General features: G+C 41.9%; 1 protein-coding gene across 7 annotated transcripts in view; it reads left to right on the plus strand.

The window, feature by feature from the left end:
* RBMS2 (RNA binding motif single stranded interacting protein 2) overlaps positions 1 to 14,985 on the plus strand; it is a 174,681-nt gene that overhangs the window by 115,856 nt on the left and 43,840 nt on the right. For all 7 annotated transcript variants that reach the window (XM_077483471.1, XM_077483465.1, XM_077483469.1 and 4 more), the window contains exon 3: positions 11,275 to 11,333. In XM_077483471.1, coding sequence (XP_077339597.1) covers positions 11,275 to 11,333 — 59 coding nt within the window. The remainder of the gene's footprint in view (positions 1 to 11,274; positions 11,334 to 14,985) is intronic.

Here is a 14,985-nt window from a genome sequence, read left to right on the forward strand (position 1 = left end):
TGCACGGCCGGCTATTGAACTTTATGAGATGCCTGTGTGACATTTCTATAAGCTTCATTAAAAAAAAAAAAAGAGAGACGATGTGATGCACCGAGCACATTGCATGATCACTGCACTGTTATCGGCCCCACCGTACCGCTCACCAGCACTGAAATACAGCGGATAGTGTAAACAAGCCCTAAATGCCTTATTTTTTCTGCATTCTCCCAGCTTCTTCTTTACATCTCAACTGCGATGTAAACATCATCCCCTCAGCTGTCCACACCCTCCTGGGATATCCACGTAGCACATAATGGCAGGCTGCAAGATTTTGCTTCTGCATAGATCTCTGTTCTGACCGTACAGGAGCCATACAGCGTGCAGAGCCTGCGTAATCACTCTCCAGGGACCAGCGACTGCCTTGTATCACTGCAAATTGAGATGTATTAGAAGATGTATCTGTACGCAGTAGTGTATCAGAGGCCGCGTGCTTGCTTTACGCAACCCCTGCCACATAACCGCGTACTGCCACATTTTCTAATTCATTTCAATGTACAGCTGTATGCGGAAGCTGCAGGTCCTGAGAGAGTAATTACGTAGGCAATGCACGCTGTAAGGCCACATGCATTAAACCTACGTGATATCATGTGTTTGCCATTATGGCTTATGATTGTAAATTACTATTGCACTTGCACACAGGGATGCAAATGAAGAAGAATTTGCAATAAGACCCCTTTCACACTGGGGTGTTAGCGTTAAAAAAAAAAAAAAGCGCACGTAAAGCGCTTGAAAGAATCCTCAGCTGCAATCCCAGTGTGAAAGCCCAAGTGCTTTAAGAGCCCTTTCACACTGTCAGCGCCCGAAAAACGCTGATAAAATGCCGCTTAAACTAGCAACACTTTACCAGCGTTTTTCGAGCGCTCATGGGCCGCTTTTAAGCCCTGCTAGTGGCCAAATAAAGGGTTATAAGCGCCACTGCCAGTTTTCAGGTGTTTTGCAGGCGCTTCCCATTGATTTCAATGGGAAGGGGCTCTTTAGGAGCGGTGTATTCACCGCTCCAAAAGCACTGCAAAGAAGCTGCTTGCAGGACTTTTTTTGACGCCCTGCCAGCGCAGCGCCTCACATTGGGATTGCAGTTGCGGCTTCTTTCAGTTGCTTTACAGGTGCTTTTTTTAACGCTAAAGCTCCTGTTAAACACCCCAGTGTGAAAGGGATCTCAGTGTGAAAGCACTTGGGATTGCAGATGAGGCTTCTTTCAAGCGCTTTTTGACAGGTGCTTTTTTTACGCTAAAGCGCCTGAAAAATGCCCCAGTGTGAAAGGGGGTCTAAGGGTTCCTTCACACGGGCGGTCCGCCCGGCAGACTCCGCTTTGCTCAGAGGGGGATTGATGTGCTGATCCCCCGCTGATAAGGTGGATGACGGGTCCATGTCCACTCGCTGTGCTGAGACGGACCTGTCAGAGTCCTGTTCTCTATGGGGAGAGCAGATGAAAACAGACTGCCTGTCTGTTTTCATCCCATCTGACAGACGGATGGAAAATAGTCTGGATTTCATGGAGAGGATCGGATAGCAGCGAGTGTCAGCGGACATATCACCGCTGACATCCGCCGCTCCATAGGGGTGAATGGAGCATCCAATCAGGGACATTTAAACTTCAAAAAAATTAAACAAAAAGGCTCTTCGTGTCTGGAATGAATTTTAGGAGGGACCCAATGCCTAAAAATCAACCTCCTTACTCATTCACGTAGGAGGTGGTATCAGTGGGGATTTTAAGGGTAAGGGGGGCGCAATGGGAACCCCCAAACCCTCCTCCTCCTTCTTCTTCTTTTTTTTTTTTTTTTCTTTCTTACATTCTGCTGTCAGTCGGGAATCCTTGGCTGACAGCAGAAATGAATCCCTGGTTGTTAAGGACAAGGGCGGATGCCAGATTCTTAACAACCATCTATTAAGTGCAGAGAAGATTTCATATTTTAGAACTAAAATACCTCACACGCTAAAAGAATAGCACATACAGTATTTTAGGAACTTTTTTGTAATGCACCAACAATGTTTATGAAATATACTGGTATGTGTTATTTTAACGTGAATTCCGGTGCTGTATTTTAGTTGAAGTCAATTGAGCACTATATTTGGTACGAACCCAAAGCCATAAGGACCTTTTATAGGTTAGGGTGGGCAGGTCCATTATTATTTTATCAGACTGAAAATATCAAGAAATTCGCTCCAGTACAGGTAGTGTAACATGTAGAATATACATGCCTAAAGTAGACCTAGCATTGGATTTTTTTTTAAATTGAATTTTTTTATGTTATGTGCCATACAGGTATTGATTTCCACATAAAGAGATCACAGTACTCCCTCTGACATTGCCTTTGTCTGCTTTTCTCTCCAGAAGACAGAGACAATTTTTATTCAGGCACTAGCCAGGTTCATACTCTGGGTTGGCTTAGTCATGGAAAACCTGGTCCCTAGGCAGTACTGGGCTGTACTCACAAATTTCTTAACACAGATCAGCCCCCTGTTGCTACCGCACACTCTGTGAATTGACATAATGTTGTGTTTGTTCACTGGGTGGGGAAGACTAAGGAAATGCTTCCTTCTGCCTGCAGCAGACTAATGACATCTCAGATAATGCAGAGCCACTTGAGAGGAGTTCAAGGATTATCTTGTAGGGTCCATTTACATTGTTGCGCTGGTGAAATTTATTACAGTTCTCTGCAGTGTGCTACATTGGTAAAATTCAGCAATTATTCATGCAGACCTGAACATTTACTGAAAAATCCATTTTACTGCACTCATTGCACCTGAGTCGTGTGACCCCCCCCCCCCCCAAGAGCCGTAATTGTAGAAGGTGGTAGTACAAAACTGTCCCAGCGGTGGCAAATGATTACCATTAGGTCCTGCTAATTTTTGGTTTTGTGTTAGAATAAAATGGATCTTCACTGCATCTGAGCACCACAAACCAAAAACATAATTTTTTGTTTTATTTTGTTGAAGAAATCACTTTAAAAAACACCACCCCAGCATTTCTGGCTGTGGCCATCTTAAGTAAGGGCAGATGATTCATGTAGCATTTACTGCCTAGCAATCACCTGCCCTTAGCTCAAGCATGCATGCAGGAGAGTGTGCTTAGCTGAGAACCCCTCCTCCTCCTCCTCCTCCTCCTCCTCTCCCCATTGAAGACTCCTGGAATGTGTGACATTATTTGCCTAGGCAAGAAACATGGAAGTAACTGAAGAAATGTTTAAAAAAAAAAAGTTTAAAGCAAGTATGATATACTGTACTTTCTTGTCTATTTCGTAATGCTAGCAGCATTAGGATTACAAGCAATCTTGATTGGGAGAGTAAAACTTTAACACTACTATACTCTGCCAACAAGAGGCACACTAACTCATGGCTTTACAGCATGCATCATGTGGTGCCTGTATCTGCTTTCTTCTGTTACTTTGATAAAACGCTGGAGCTCCAGGAACAACCTCTCCAGTATGGAGCACCCTTGGACACTTTCCTTCACCGCCCATAATGCCGAGCTAGTGTCTGAGTGGCAATGGCAGCTGGTGGTATAATTATTTTTGGGGGGGGGGGGCAAACAATCAAGACGTGGCTTACCCCATCTAAGTCACGGGCAGAGCTTCCCCTGGGGGGAGGCCTGCTTCACCCAGTGTCTCCTCCTGATGCTTCACGGCAACTTCCCCTGCGTCTCCTCTCTCCTCCACCTCAGCGGCCAATAGGATCACTTCTCCTCTCAGCCAATTGGGTGAAGGGTCTGAGAACCTGCTTTCTGATTGCATAGCTCCCAACTGTCCCTGATTTTGAGGGACTGTCCTTGATTTGGAGCAATGTCCCTCTGTCCCTCATTCCTCCTCATTTGTCCCTCATTTTGGTCTGATCTATATAGATGTATATACAATGCACTTTTTATCTATCAAAAAATGTTTGCCAGTGCTAAACCTTTCATCTGAATTCTGAATGGCTGCATTTGTAAATTCCAAAAGCTGGTATAAAGGAATAGTAGTGGTAAAAAAGCACTTGTGGGTTTTTTTTTGTACAATTCTCTTTTAAGGGGGTGTGTCCTATGCCTGCATATTTTTGCATATAGGTGTCCCTCATTCCCATCTCAAAAAGTTGGGAGATGTGTGATTGGCCAGGAGAATAATCAGGAAAAACAATAGTGAATATCAATTTGTTATTGTTACACAACTGTCTGGGCTTGGGGGGGGGGGGGGGAGAGATAGGGAGCGCAGTGCCCTGAGACCGGCTTTTTTTTAAGCCTATTAGAGCTTCTGGCTCTAATCATGTGCTTCTAAAAAAAAAAAACCCCCATTGGAATCTATGCGTCTGGCGACCCGCATGTAGGTTGGGGGGCGGAGCCTCTGCACCCCGTATGGACAGGCTGCCACTGCTGAGTGGTCTATTGGCACTAGGGTAATGTCACATGGGGAGGGGCATTCTTAGCCCTATGCAATTAGCAAACACCAGAAAGTCAGTATTTGAATTGATTTTTCAGCAGTGGATTGCTGCAGCAAGGGAGCTCAGCAACCAGGGTGGGGGTAGGGAATTTAAAATTCTGTAACTTTTAAAAGACAGACCTATAACTACACAATTAGTTGAGTAGGATTTAAGGTTCCTGCGCCTAAGTGGTGTATACTGTCTTGTCCCGTTACAAAGCGTTCCATTTGTTACCGAATCTGCTCAGCTGAGTTATTTCCTGTCTGCTGTCAGTAAATAGAAGGGAGGAGGCAGGGGGGTGGGAGTTGCAAGAAGGGGAAGAGTAAAAGTGTAAGCTTGACTAGCTGTTTAGGGCAGCATTGCCTTTTTAAAATGTAAAAATGAAAGGTATTTAAGTAATCGATTCCATGCAAGACAAAAAACAAGGGTTGCTTCTCATTTCAGGATAGTGGGCATATCCATTAACACATATGGATGGCCTTGCCAACTCAATCAATCCCCTGATCTCCTTGTTTATAGCCCAGATGCAGGCTAATACTGTAAAGCCATATATACCAGAATTCATACAGCTGCTTAGGCTTGTTTCCTTCATCAGAGCAATATATCCAATTTATTGCTTCTGTGTAGTACGACCATGGGAAGCAATCTGGAATTTGTGATGGTGAAGCAATGGTATGTGAAAGCCTACTGTTAGGAATGTGGTTCCTTCGGTCCCTCGTCCTAACCAGACTGGTTAGGTTGACTAGCTGTGTTACACTCAGGCATAAATCTTGTAATTCCGAATGGGTTAATAAACTTGAAGAGAACAGAAAAAAAGTTATCATTGACAGTGGGGAGAGGGGAAGGCGGTAATAGGAAGAGGGAGATGGCTGGGAAGCAGAACTGTCAGCTGAAGCTATTCATAGATGTATGGGTAACTATCTTACTAGAGGAAGGAAAAGGCAAATACAAGCCAACACTTCCTGACTTCACATTAGGTTAATCATAGGCTTTGAAAGCCAGAGGATGTGCACACTAGAGCGCCATTATGCGAGCGTGGATATGCCTGTGTTTTTGCTTAGATTTTATCTACATCTTTTATTATGTAGGAGTGAACACCGCTAAAGTACCTGCCTGACATTAGATAAGACAGGATGTTTTTTTTTCCCCAGCTACCCAAAATTTGGTCAACACCAGGGAAGTTTGCTCAGGACATAAGAAGTTATGGTTGGCAGATAGAAAAATCTTGTTTTTGCACTGATCTTTCTTCCAAATGATGGATTGGCATTCAAACTTCACCCTGGTCCATGGACAAATTAACTCCTCAATGCCCATCATCTGTTGCAGCTCAAATATTACAGTGTGCTAAAATTCAAGTGTGTCATGGCTTGCCTCCTAACATGTCATTAAAGGCAAAATCGGCAATACTGTAAAACCTTGGATTGCGAGCATAATTCGTTCAAGGAACATGCTTGTAATCCAAAGCACTTGTATACCAAAGCATATTTCTCCATAAGAATTAATGGAAACTCAAGTGATTCATTCCACAACCATTTATTCATAGGTCCTTCAGTTTATAGTCCATATAAAAACATTCTAGCAACTGAACAGGTATTGTAACTATAAAATGTCCATCCACAAATGGAAGCCCCTACAAGGGGATTAGAAGCAAAATCCAGCAGGAGCTACAGAGTATAAAATTGAAGAGAGGTGCCCCTAAGTGTAGCAATATGTTGCTAAATGTTGTACCTTCTTTAAATGTAACTATGTTGCTACACAGGTGCCTCTCCTCTTTTATACTCAGTTGTGACATGATGATACTTGTATATCAAGACATCGCTTGTATATCAAGTCAAGAATGTTTTGCTTGTCTTGCAAAACGCTCTCAAACCAAGTTACTCTTAAACCGAGGTTTTACTGTATATCTAAGTGAAAATTTGATATGCAGAAACTGATGATTTTGTTTTCTGCTTTTCTATATAGTGGTGTTGATTAAAGCTACTCATATATTATTACATTTTCAACCCAAGGTTGCATGAAAGAAAATTGCTTGATTCCCCTATCAACACAGAGTTAATGGAGGAATCCTTCCCTTGGAGCTATTCTGCTCTCCTGGCGGAGGAGCCGCCCCGGCTAGGAGAACACACAGTGATTATTGCTAGCTGCTGGCAATAATGACATTAAAAAATCTGACATGCTGGTTGTACCCAAGTTGATCGATTTGAACAACTTGGGTACAATCAGCCTGCCCATACGTGGTTCGAATCTCGGCTGGTCCTTTCTGAACCTGCTGAGATTGGAACAGTCTATGGCCAGCTTTACTAAAGGGCAAACTGACTGTGCACTTTGCAAGTGCAGTTGTACTTATTTTCCCCCAGAGCTTAGTGAATGTGTTAAGCTTCACTTGATAAAGAATACAAAGTGAAGCGCGGCAGAGTAAATAAAAAAAAACAAAAAACAAAAACAAACTGAGAGATCTCCATAATGATTTTGGTGCAGTGATCTCCCCACTGTTCTTTTGTAGTCTGACAGGAGGGACTCTGCTGCTATTGGCTGCAAGAGATGATTGGATGCTGGTTTTCCAAAGGGCAGTTGTTAGCTTGGTCTCTGTCGGACAGACTGCTGTACACACCAACCGGACAATTTACACCCAGCCTAAACAACTCTCTTTTGACTTTCTTGATCGGGCTGCTCATACCAGGTCAGTAACTGGGAAAGACTAGAGGCAAAGCTAGACCAGCATCTAGTATTTTCAGAAAGAAGGAAATATTGGCAGCTCCCACTCTTTATAAAAAAAATATATACAAAATTTCTACAAACCCCAGCATTTGGCTATTTTTGTCCTAATCTAGTAAACCTTTGGTAACTGAGTAATAGCAGCATGCTGTATCCCTGTGTGTGCTGATGAGTGGGTCGTCTGCTGCCTAAACTTGTTGCTGAAGCTCATGAAACTAACGCACTGTCATTCAGTCCCCGAAGTCATACATTTATAATTATTTGGAACCTGTACATCTAATATTAATATTTTAGTAAAAGACCCTGCCAGTTTGTTCCCGGAGTTTGATGGGATGATATCATAGCTGCGGACATTTTGAAATCATTTCCAGGGAAACTTTTATTCTGAGCCTAAGTCTTGAGTAAATGTCTGACATGGTGCACTACAGAAATGGTTTTACATGATGCCTTTTTACATTATATCACTGATAATCCATACTTTCCTGAAGAGGTGGTAAAAATGGTAGGGCATTATACTGTGTCATGAGAGCACCACATCTATGACTTAAAATGTTGAAGGCATAGGGTAAACATTATATCTGGACATTTTGTTGAATTTTCAAACACGTGATTCTAGCCATACATCTAAATACCCTCTTTCATTCAATTTTATTTTTTTCCATTTTTTTAAAAAAATCTTTATTATTAATACTATTCACCTGAGCCCCCTTTCGATCCAGCGATGAAAGCCTCAGCTGTCTTGGGACTCCCTCTCCTCATTGGCTGAAAAAGCAGTGGGAGCCATTGGCTCCCACTGCTGTCAATTCCAGTAATTGATTCTATAACTAGAGAGGGGGCTGGGCCGAGCCACAGCTCTTTCTTATGGACGAGTAGAGCAGGGCTCTGGAGTATGCACCAGTGCCCCATAGCAAGTGGCTTGCTATTGAAGACGCTGTTCAAGGGGGTCCTAGGAGCCAGGAGCGCTGGGGGGGGGGGGGGGGCTGAGAAGAAGAGGATCAGGACTGCTCTGTGCAAAACCTTTGCACAGAGCAGGTAACAATGACATTATACTTATAAGCACCCTTCTACTTACCTGAGCTCAATCTCAATCCAGTGATGTGCCACTGGCTCTGGCTGCTTTCATTCACAGCTAGTGGGGGGGCAGGGCCAGGCTGCTCTCTCTTCTTCTATGGACACACAGAGCTGGGTTGGGAGTGAGCCTGCAAGAGTGCTCCAATAGCAAGTGGCTTGCTATAGTGGGCACTCGGCTGGGATGGATGGGAGGGGGCGGAGCCAGGAGCACTGGTCGGAGACCCAAGAAGAGGATTGCGGCTGCTAAGTACAAAACCATTGCACAGAGCAGGTAAGTATACATGTTTGTTATTTTAAAAAATCGCTTTAATGACCAAAGGGATATTTCCAAATCCAGGAGACGGTAAAGATTAAAACCAAGCATAAAACCATTAAAGCATTAAAACCAAGCAAGAAAGCATATGATTAAACTTAAGAGTGGAGGGGGATAGTTCAAGAATGGGAGGGATACCATATGAGAGGAGAGGAAGGGGGAGAGAGGGGACATGGGTGGGTGTGCTGAAAGCCTAGTCTATAGTGGCTGATGCACATTAGAGGCATCAACACATTGGGGGTTATTTATTAAAGGAAAATCCACTTTGCACTGCAAGTGCACTTGAAAGTAAAGTTGCTGTAGATCCGAGGGGGACAAGCAAGGAAAATAAAAAACAGCATTTTAGCTTGCACATGAGTGGATGATAAAATCAGCAGAGCTTCCACTCATTTCAGATCTACCCCTTCGATTTAGAGCGACTGCACTTCCAAGTGCACTTGCAGTGCGAAGTGAATTTGCCTTTCGTAAATAACCCCCTTTGTTTCTGAAGGTTGAAAATTAACATTCAGGTAAAGGTTGATGCCAGCGAATCAGTATATCCAGTAGTAAATATATATACCAATCCAGTAGGCCCACTTCTGCTGGAAGGCCCCTTTTGTGCCCTTGTTCTCACAAACCATTGAGCCATGGCATTAGCTGAAATGGCATTGTGATGAAGAAGGAAAAAGGGTGGACTGTGTGGTATGGGTGGTAAGTCACAAAATTTTCAGTTCTCCTCCCAAAGTGTTTGGAGCAATCCCAGAAAATTATATACGAACTGTTTTATCTTCCAATATATTTGTGAGTCTCTTCATCAGTTTTTGTAAATCACACCACAATTTACTGTATAGCAGAGGGCGCATCTCTATACAAAAAGTTCTGCAGTTTCTTAAGTGAACCCCATTCCTTTAAGGCTGCTCATTGGTCCTGTCAGTGCCCCGTTCCCTTCTGTAAGACTGATAAACATTCCCCTCCGCAAGAACCTGAAACATGCTAGAATTGCTGCATTATGGTCATTACACCTCAGTTCTTTTAGTGAAGACGTGTAAGTGGGGTCATAATGGTCGAGTATCCACCCAACTCTGTACAATATGTTTTGGGTGAAAATTTTCACTCAAGTCAGTGTTGTATTGTATTATATAGCTGGCAATACATAAAATAGGCGGTGAAAGAAGACAAATAAGAAGCCAGGTGTTTTGTTGAGACATTACATTTTTTTTTAATATATTCTATTCTATGGAGTTTTTGCTAAAAACACTGAAAACCTTATATATTGTCAAAGGTATTGGGACACCCGTCTTTACACGCACATGGCATCCCAGTCTTAGTCCGTTTGGGTTCGATATTGAGTTACCCCACCCTTTGCAGCTAAAATAGCTTCAACTCTTCTGGGAAGTCTGTCCACAAGGTTTAGAAGCGGGTTATGGTATGGGGTTGTTTTTCAGAGTTTTGGCCTGGCCCCTTAGTTCCAGTGAAGGGAACACTTAAGACAATTTCATGCTCCCAACTTTGTGGGAACAGTTTGGGATGGCCCCTTCCTGTTCCAACATGACTGTGCACAAAAAAAGGTTTATAAAGACATGAATGAGTGAGTTTGGGGTGGAGAAACTTGACTGGCCTGCACAGAGTCATGACCTCCTCCAGATAGAACAACTTTGGGATGAATTGGAGCAGCGACTGCGAGCCAGGCCTTCTCGTTCAACAATGGTGCCTGACCTGAATGCACCTCTGAAAGAATGGTAAAACATTCCCATAGACACACTCCTAAACCTTGTGGACAGCCTTCCCAGAAGAGTTGAAGTTGTTATAGCTGCAAAGGGTGGGCCAACTCAATATTGAACCCTACAGGATAAGATTAGGATGCCGTTAAAGTACATGGGCATGTAAAGGCAGGCATCTCAATACTTTTGATAATTCTAATGTACATGCTAGTAGACAAGGAACTTGTCCATTTAGACATAGGTCCTTTTAGACATTTTCATTAATCAACTCCCACCCCAATATGAGTCTTTCTGAACCTTTGTCTGTTTAGACATAAAATTGTAGAAATGAAAGACACAGTTGTAGAAGGGCCACGTCAGTGTGTGTATGCAGTACTCGTACAGCGACTTTCCATGACCCCAGAAACTCTTACAATCCTGTAACATAAAGGAATTGACTGCTTTGAGAAAAGCCCAGCTACATGCATAGGGCATGCACACTGAGAAACTTTCTAGTACAATATTAATTGCCTGGCATACATTATATCCAAGCAGCTATTCTGCATAATAAACCAATATTTCTTAAAAAAAAAAAAAGAAAAGCTTACAGTTAAACTGTAATATGCACATGGCTTTTCACATTTTACCAAAGCCTAATACATACAATCAGAAAATCAGATAAACAAATGCCGCTTTCAAAACGATCGTTAGTACACAGCTTTCGAGAGCCAATCACAACAGTTCGTCTGAAATTATCCAAAGGGACAAACCTGAAATTTTTTCTCGTACAATACCAGATTGTATGATTTTTGTTTAATTAGTTCAGTATTTGTCTGAACAAAATGGAAGAGCAAGACCACACATGCTCAAAAATGAAAGCATACATTACAGTGCATTGTCACTTCCGAAGTTGTATTCTGTCGTACGAAAATTTTCAGAAGGATGAATAAAAGGACAATCGTTAATCCGATATTCTCATCATGTGTACAAGACTTTAGAGGCTGTGTTTTTCATTGTTGATTATCCGTTTGATTGCTTTTAACCCCAGCTCATTTTTTTTTCTTCTAGATATGGAAAAATTGTATCTACAAAGGCCATATTGGATAAAACAACTAATAAGTGTAAAGGTATGTGCCTTGGCCTCATCTTTTCTTGTTATTTCTAGTTTTACTATTACTTTTACATTACTGATAGCAATCATTTGGGCTTTTACCAGTCAGTTACTTACAGGATATTATGTCTTGGTACTTGTGGCTCATTTAATAACCTTACAGTAACCAAACCACCTTGGTTATGGCTCACTAGTTTTGCAATTAATGGCCTGACATTGGGAATTTGTGGTTGATGGCTGGTAACCAACAAATGCATAGGTATCAAAAACCATAACATTTCCCTATCCATGTTAAATAGCATGGCTAGAGGAATGTCCACTACCGCTGATGTATTCAGACAGCTGCAGCACGTGCTAATTTTCCAGCCAGCTAAGGCTGCAACCAGGAAAGAAATTAACTTGATTCCCCCATCAGTGTTGACAGGGGAATCCCTCCCGCTGGGCCATTGTGTTTTCCTGGCAGAGGAAGGCATCCACTGCTTGGAGAACACAGTGATTATTGCTAGCAGCTATATCAGCCGCTAGCAATAATCACATGTAAAATCTGGCAGGTTGGTTGTACCCAAGTTGATCGATAGATCAGCTTGGGCACATTCAGCCTGCACATACATGGTTCAAATCTTGGCTGGTTTCTACTGTACCAGCCGAGATTTGAACAGTCTATGGCTGGCTTAAGTCAATTTTTAAATCAACTTTTGACAATTGGGTGGTACTGACATGGCTACCCGCGGTTTCAATTTCGGCCAATTCAACAGAAATCAGCTGAACTTGAACCATGTATGGCCAGCTTTAGCAACATAGATGGGTCTTCTACCATTGTCTTCTCTAGTTGCCAGAATTTGCAGTACATGGTAATCTAAGTAATGTTGGCCATACATGCAGCATTTCATTTCCATTTTTTTAGTTGAATAGAAGGACAGGCTGCTTCTTCATAGATAGATTTAACAGCAACCAAATGGAACAAATCTTGATTGAACATTGTGGAACATCTGATGGCATTGCCTTGCTTTACTCCCCCTTTTTTTTTTTAAATAGGTGGTGTGTGGTTTGTTTGACTTACTTGCAAACAAATTTTTCATTGAAAAACACTTGTTGAAACTAGAAACTAAAAAAATATTACATTGTGGATGGCTAGCATAAGGGTGTACTAGACTCTTACTAGTGTTGTGTCTATCAATTTATATTAAATACCTTTTAAGCGGTATAAAGAGTTTAGTTCTTGGGTACGGAATGGCTGATTGTAGTTAAGCTGGGGCAATTAACGTCCAAAATGGCCAATATGAGGATTCACACTGCAAAGGTTAGGTTATCTTAGATTTGCCTCAGTAATTCCAAGAAAGGCTGTTGTTATCAGGTCATGGGGCAGGCACATGTAACAGCAGGATTCCTCACATTCCAAGAATTTCTAGTGTGAGAGGAGTAGTAAGGAGCTGTGTGCAAAAGATTTGATACTCTAGTCAACAGGTCAGACATTAGAAGGTATGGTTTAAGAATGCATGAATAGCCTACAACAAAGCCAGAATAAGCATATACTGTACGTCAGTAGTGTGTTGTTTTTTTTGTTACATATTTTCTTTATTGTTTTTGGGACTAAAAACATGATTAACCCCTATCAGCACAAAACTACTCCCTTACTCACTTAATAAAAAAAGAAAAAAAGAATGGTTGGGATGTAGGTCATTTTTTTTTTTATTATTACTAACCCACTTAGGGTTATAGTACTATGTTCATGTTTATCTGATACAATTGACCTGTTAGATTGCTAAACAACTATGAATAATGTATAACCAGATTGTAGACCTGTTCAATTTTCATGTGTTGTTTACCTGTAAACTGTATGTATATTAAATGGTTATTCATCCTTAAAGCAGAACTAAACCCACCAATTTAGTGGTCTCTGAACCAAACTGTCAAGCCATGAAATTGTCTCGTACAATACCAGATTGTACGATTTTTGTTTTTAATCAGTACAGTTTTCATCCCCAAAAAAAATCAGAAGAGCAAAACCACGCAAAAACAGAAGAATACATTACAATACAACACATAACATCACTTCCAAAATTGTATTCTGTTGTACAAGAATTTTCATAACTTTAGTAACCTATTCATTTTCAATATGAGATTCTCGTGCAGAAAAAAAAAGATGGTCCAATATTCTCATCGTGTATATGAGGCTTAAGTTTGGTTTAAATAAAGAATTATGAAAAACAATGTGTCTGTTTACACCCACCTACATCCAATCAGATCTGCTTAAAACTGATGGATGGGGATCCATTCTCCTTCTCTCTACTTGATAGTTGGTTGTAAACAGACAGGCTGTCCTTTTACATCTGATCACCCATTGAGGAAAGTAGGGCTGTGTCTGTGTCCGCTCTACATCAGTGGAGCAGACATGGACCAGCCATCCACCTACTCAGTGGGGATCAGCGGACAGATCCCCACTAAGCAAGCGCCCAGTGAGAAAGGGGCCTAATACGTACCTCTCCAACTGCTGATCTTTGCTTTGTTGCAGACTACAGTGGCTGAAAAATCTGCTTGGTTTCCTGCTATGCACTAAGCTTCAATACTGTGTCCTGTGGTGACCAGGGGCTAGTGGATGGAACCGCAAGCACTAGGTTGTCGATGGGATCTTCTCAATAACTTTAAAAATGCTAGGAAAAAATAAAAATTATAAATCTTTTGATTACCTCCTCTGCATGAATTAGGTTGGCAGTTATTGGACGTGGCTTGGTGTAGATGTAGGTGTTGTATCAGTTGTAACAATGTAAGGTAATTTGAATTAGGAAGACATGCCTGCTTGGCAAAAGACTGCAAGATCCATATACTACCTTCAACCACTCCAGACAGAACTGATGTGCTTAACTCATCACTGCATTTCCAGGACTACCAGGGTAGTTAGGTCACCAGTCCCCCCTAGGAATGGAGAGAAAGCACCAGTATCTGGAATAACCAGAAATGCTTGCCCAGAGGTATAATGTAGCTCCACTTTCATGAAAGATTCCTGGATATCTTTAGGTAGGATTACGCATGTGCTATACATAGTTACATAATTGATGAGGTTGAAAAAAGACACATCAAGTCCAACCTATGTGTGTGATTTTATGTCAGTATTACATTGTATATCCCTATATGTTGTGGTCATTCAAGTTCTTATCTAATAGTTTTTTGAAACTATCGATGCCCCCCGCTGAGACCACCGCCTGTGGAAGGGAATTCCACACCCTTGCTGCTCTTACAGTAAAGAACCCTCTACGCAGATTAAGGTCAAACAGGTTGGCAGGATGGACATTACGTTTTTTTATTTTGGCTTTCTCATCTGTCAATGGTGGAGCCTCATTAACCTCCCTAATAAACACAGAGTACAGCTTATATCTGCACTGGCTACATTTGCCAGGAAATTTTGTATGGACATACAAAAGAAACAAACTTTTATACTCACCTAGGTAGATGCAGAATCAATCTGATGTTGCATCTATCCCCCACTGGCTCTGCAGTGCAAACTGAATGATCAAATACCACTGATCGTTCAGTTCTCCCCCTCTGTTCTGAGCAGAGAAGTCAGTCACTGGCTCTGTGCTCTGCCCCTCCAGTACTCACTGTAGCACTGAGCTGTGGAGGGGGCAAGAGAGGCTAAGCTCAGGTTCTCAGTAGATCATGGAGAGGTTGAG

Source organism: Lithobates pipiens, unplaced genomic scaffold, assembly GCF_037356315.1.
Source record: "Lithobates pipiens isolate NorthernLeopardFrog02 unplaced genomic scaffold, aLitPip1_a1.2 Scaffold_16, whole genome shotgun sequence".
In the NCBI taxonomy this organism is placed as follows: domain Eukaryota; kingdom Metazoa; phylum Chordata; class Amphibia; order Anura; family Ranidae; genus Lithobates; species Lithobates pipiens.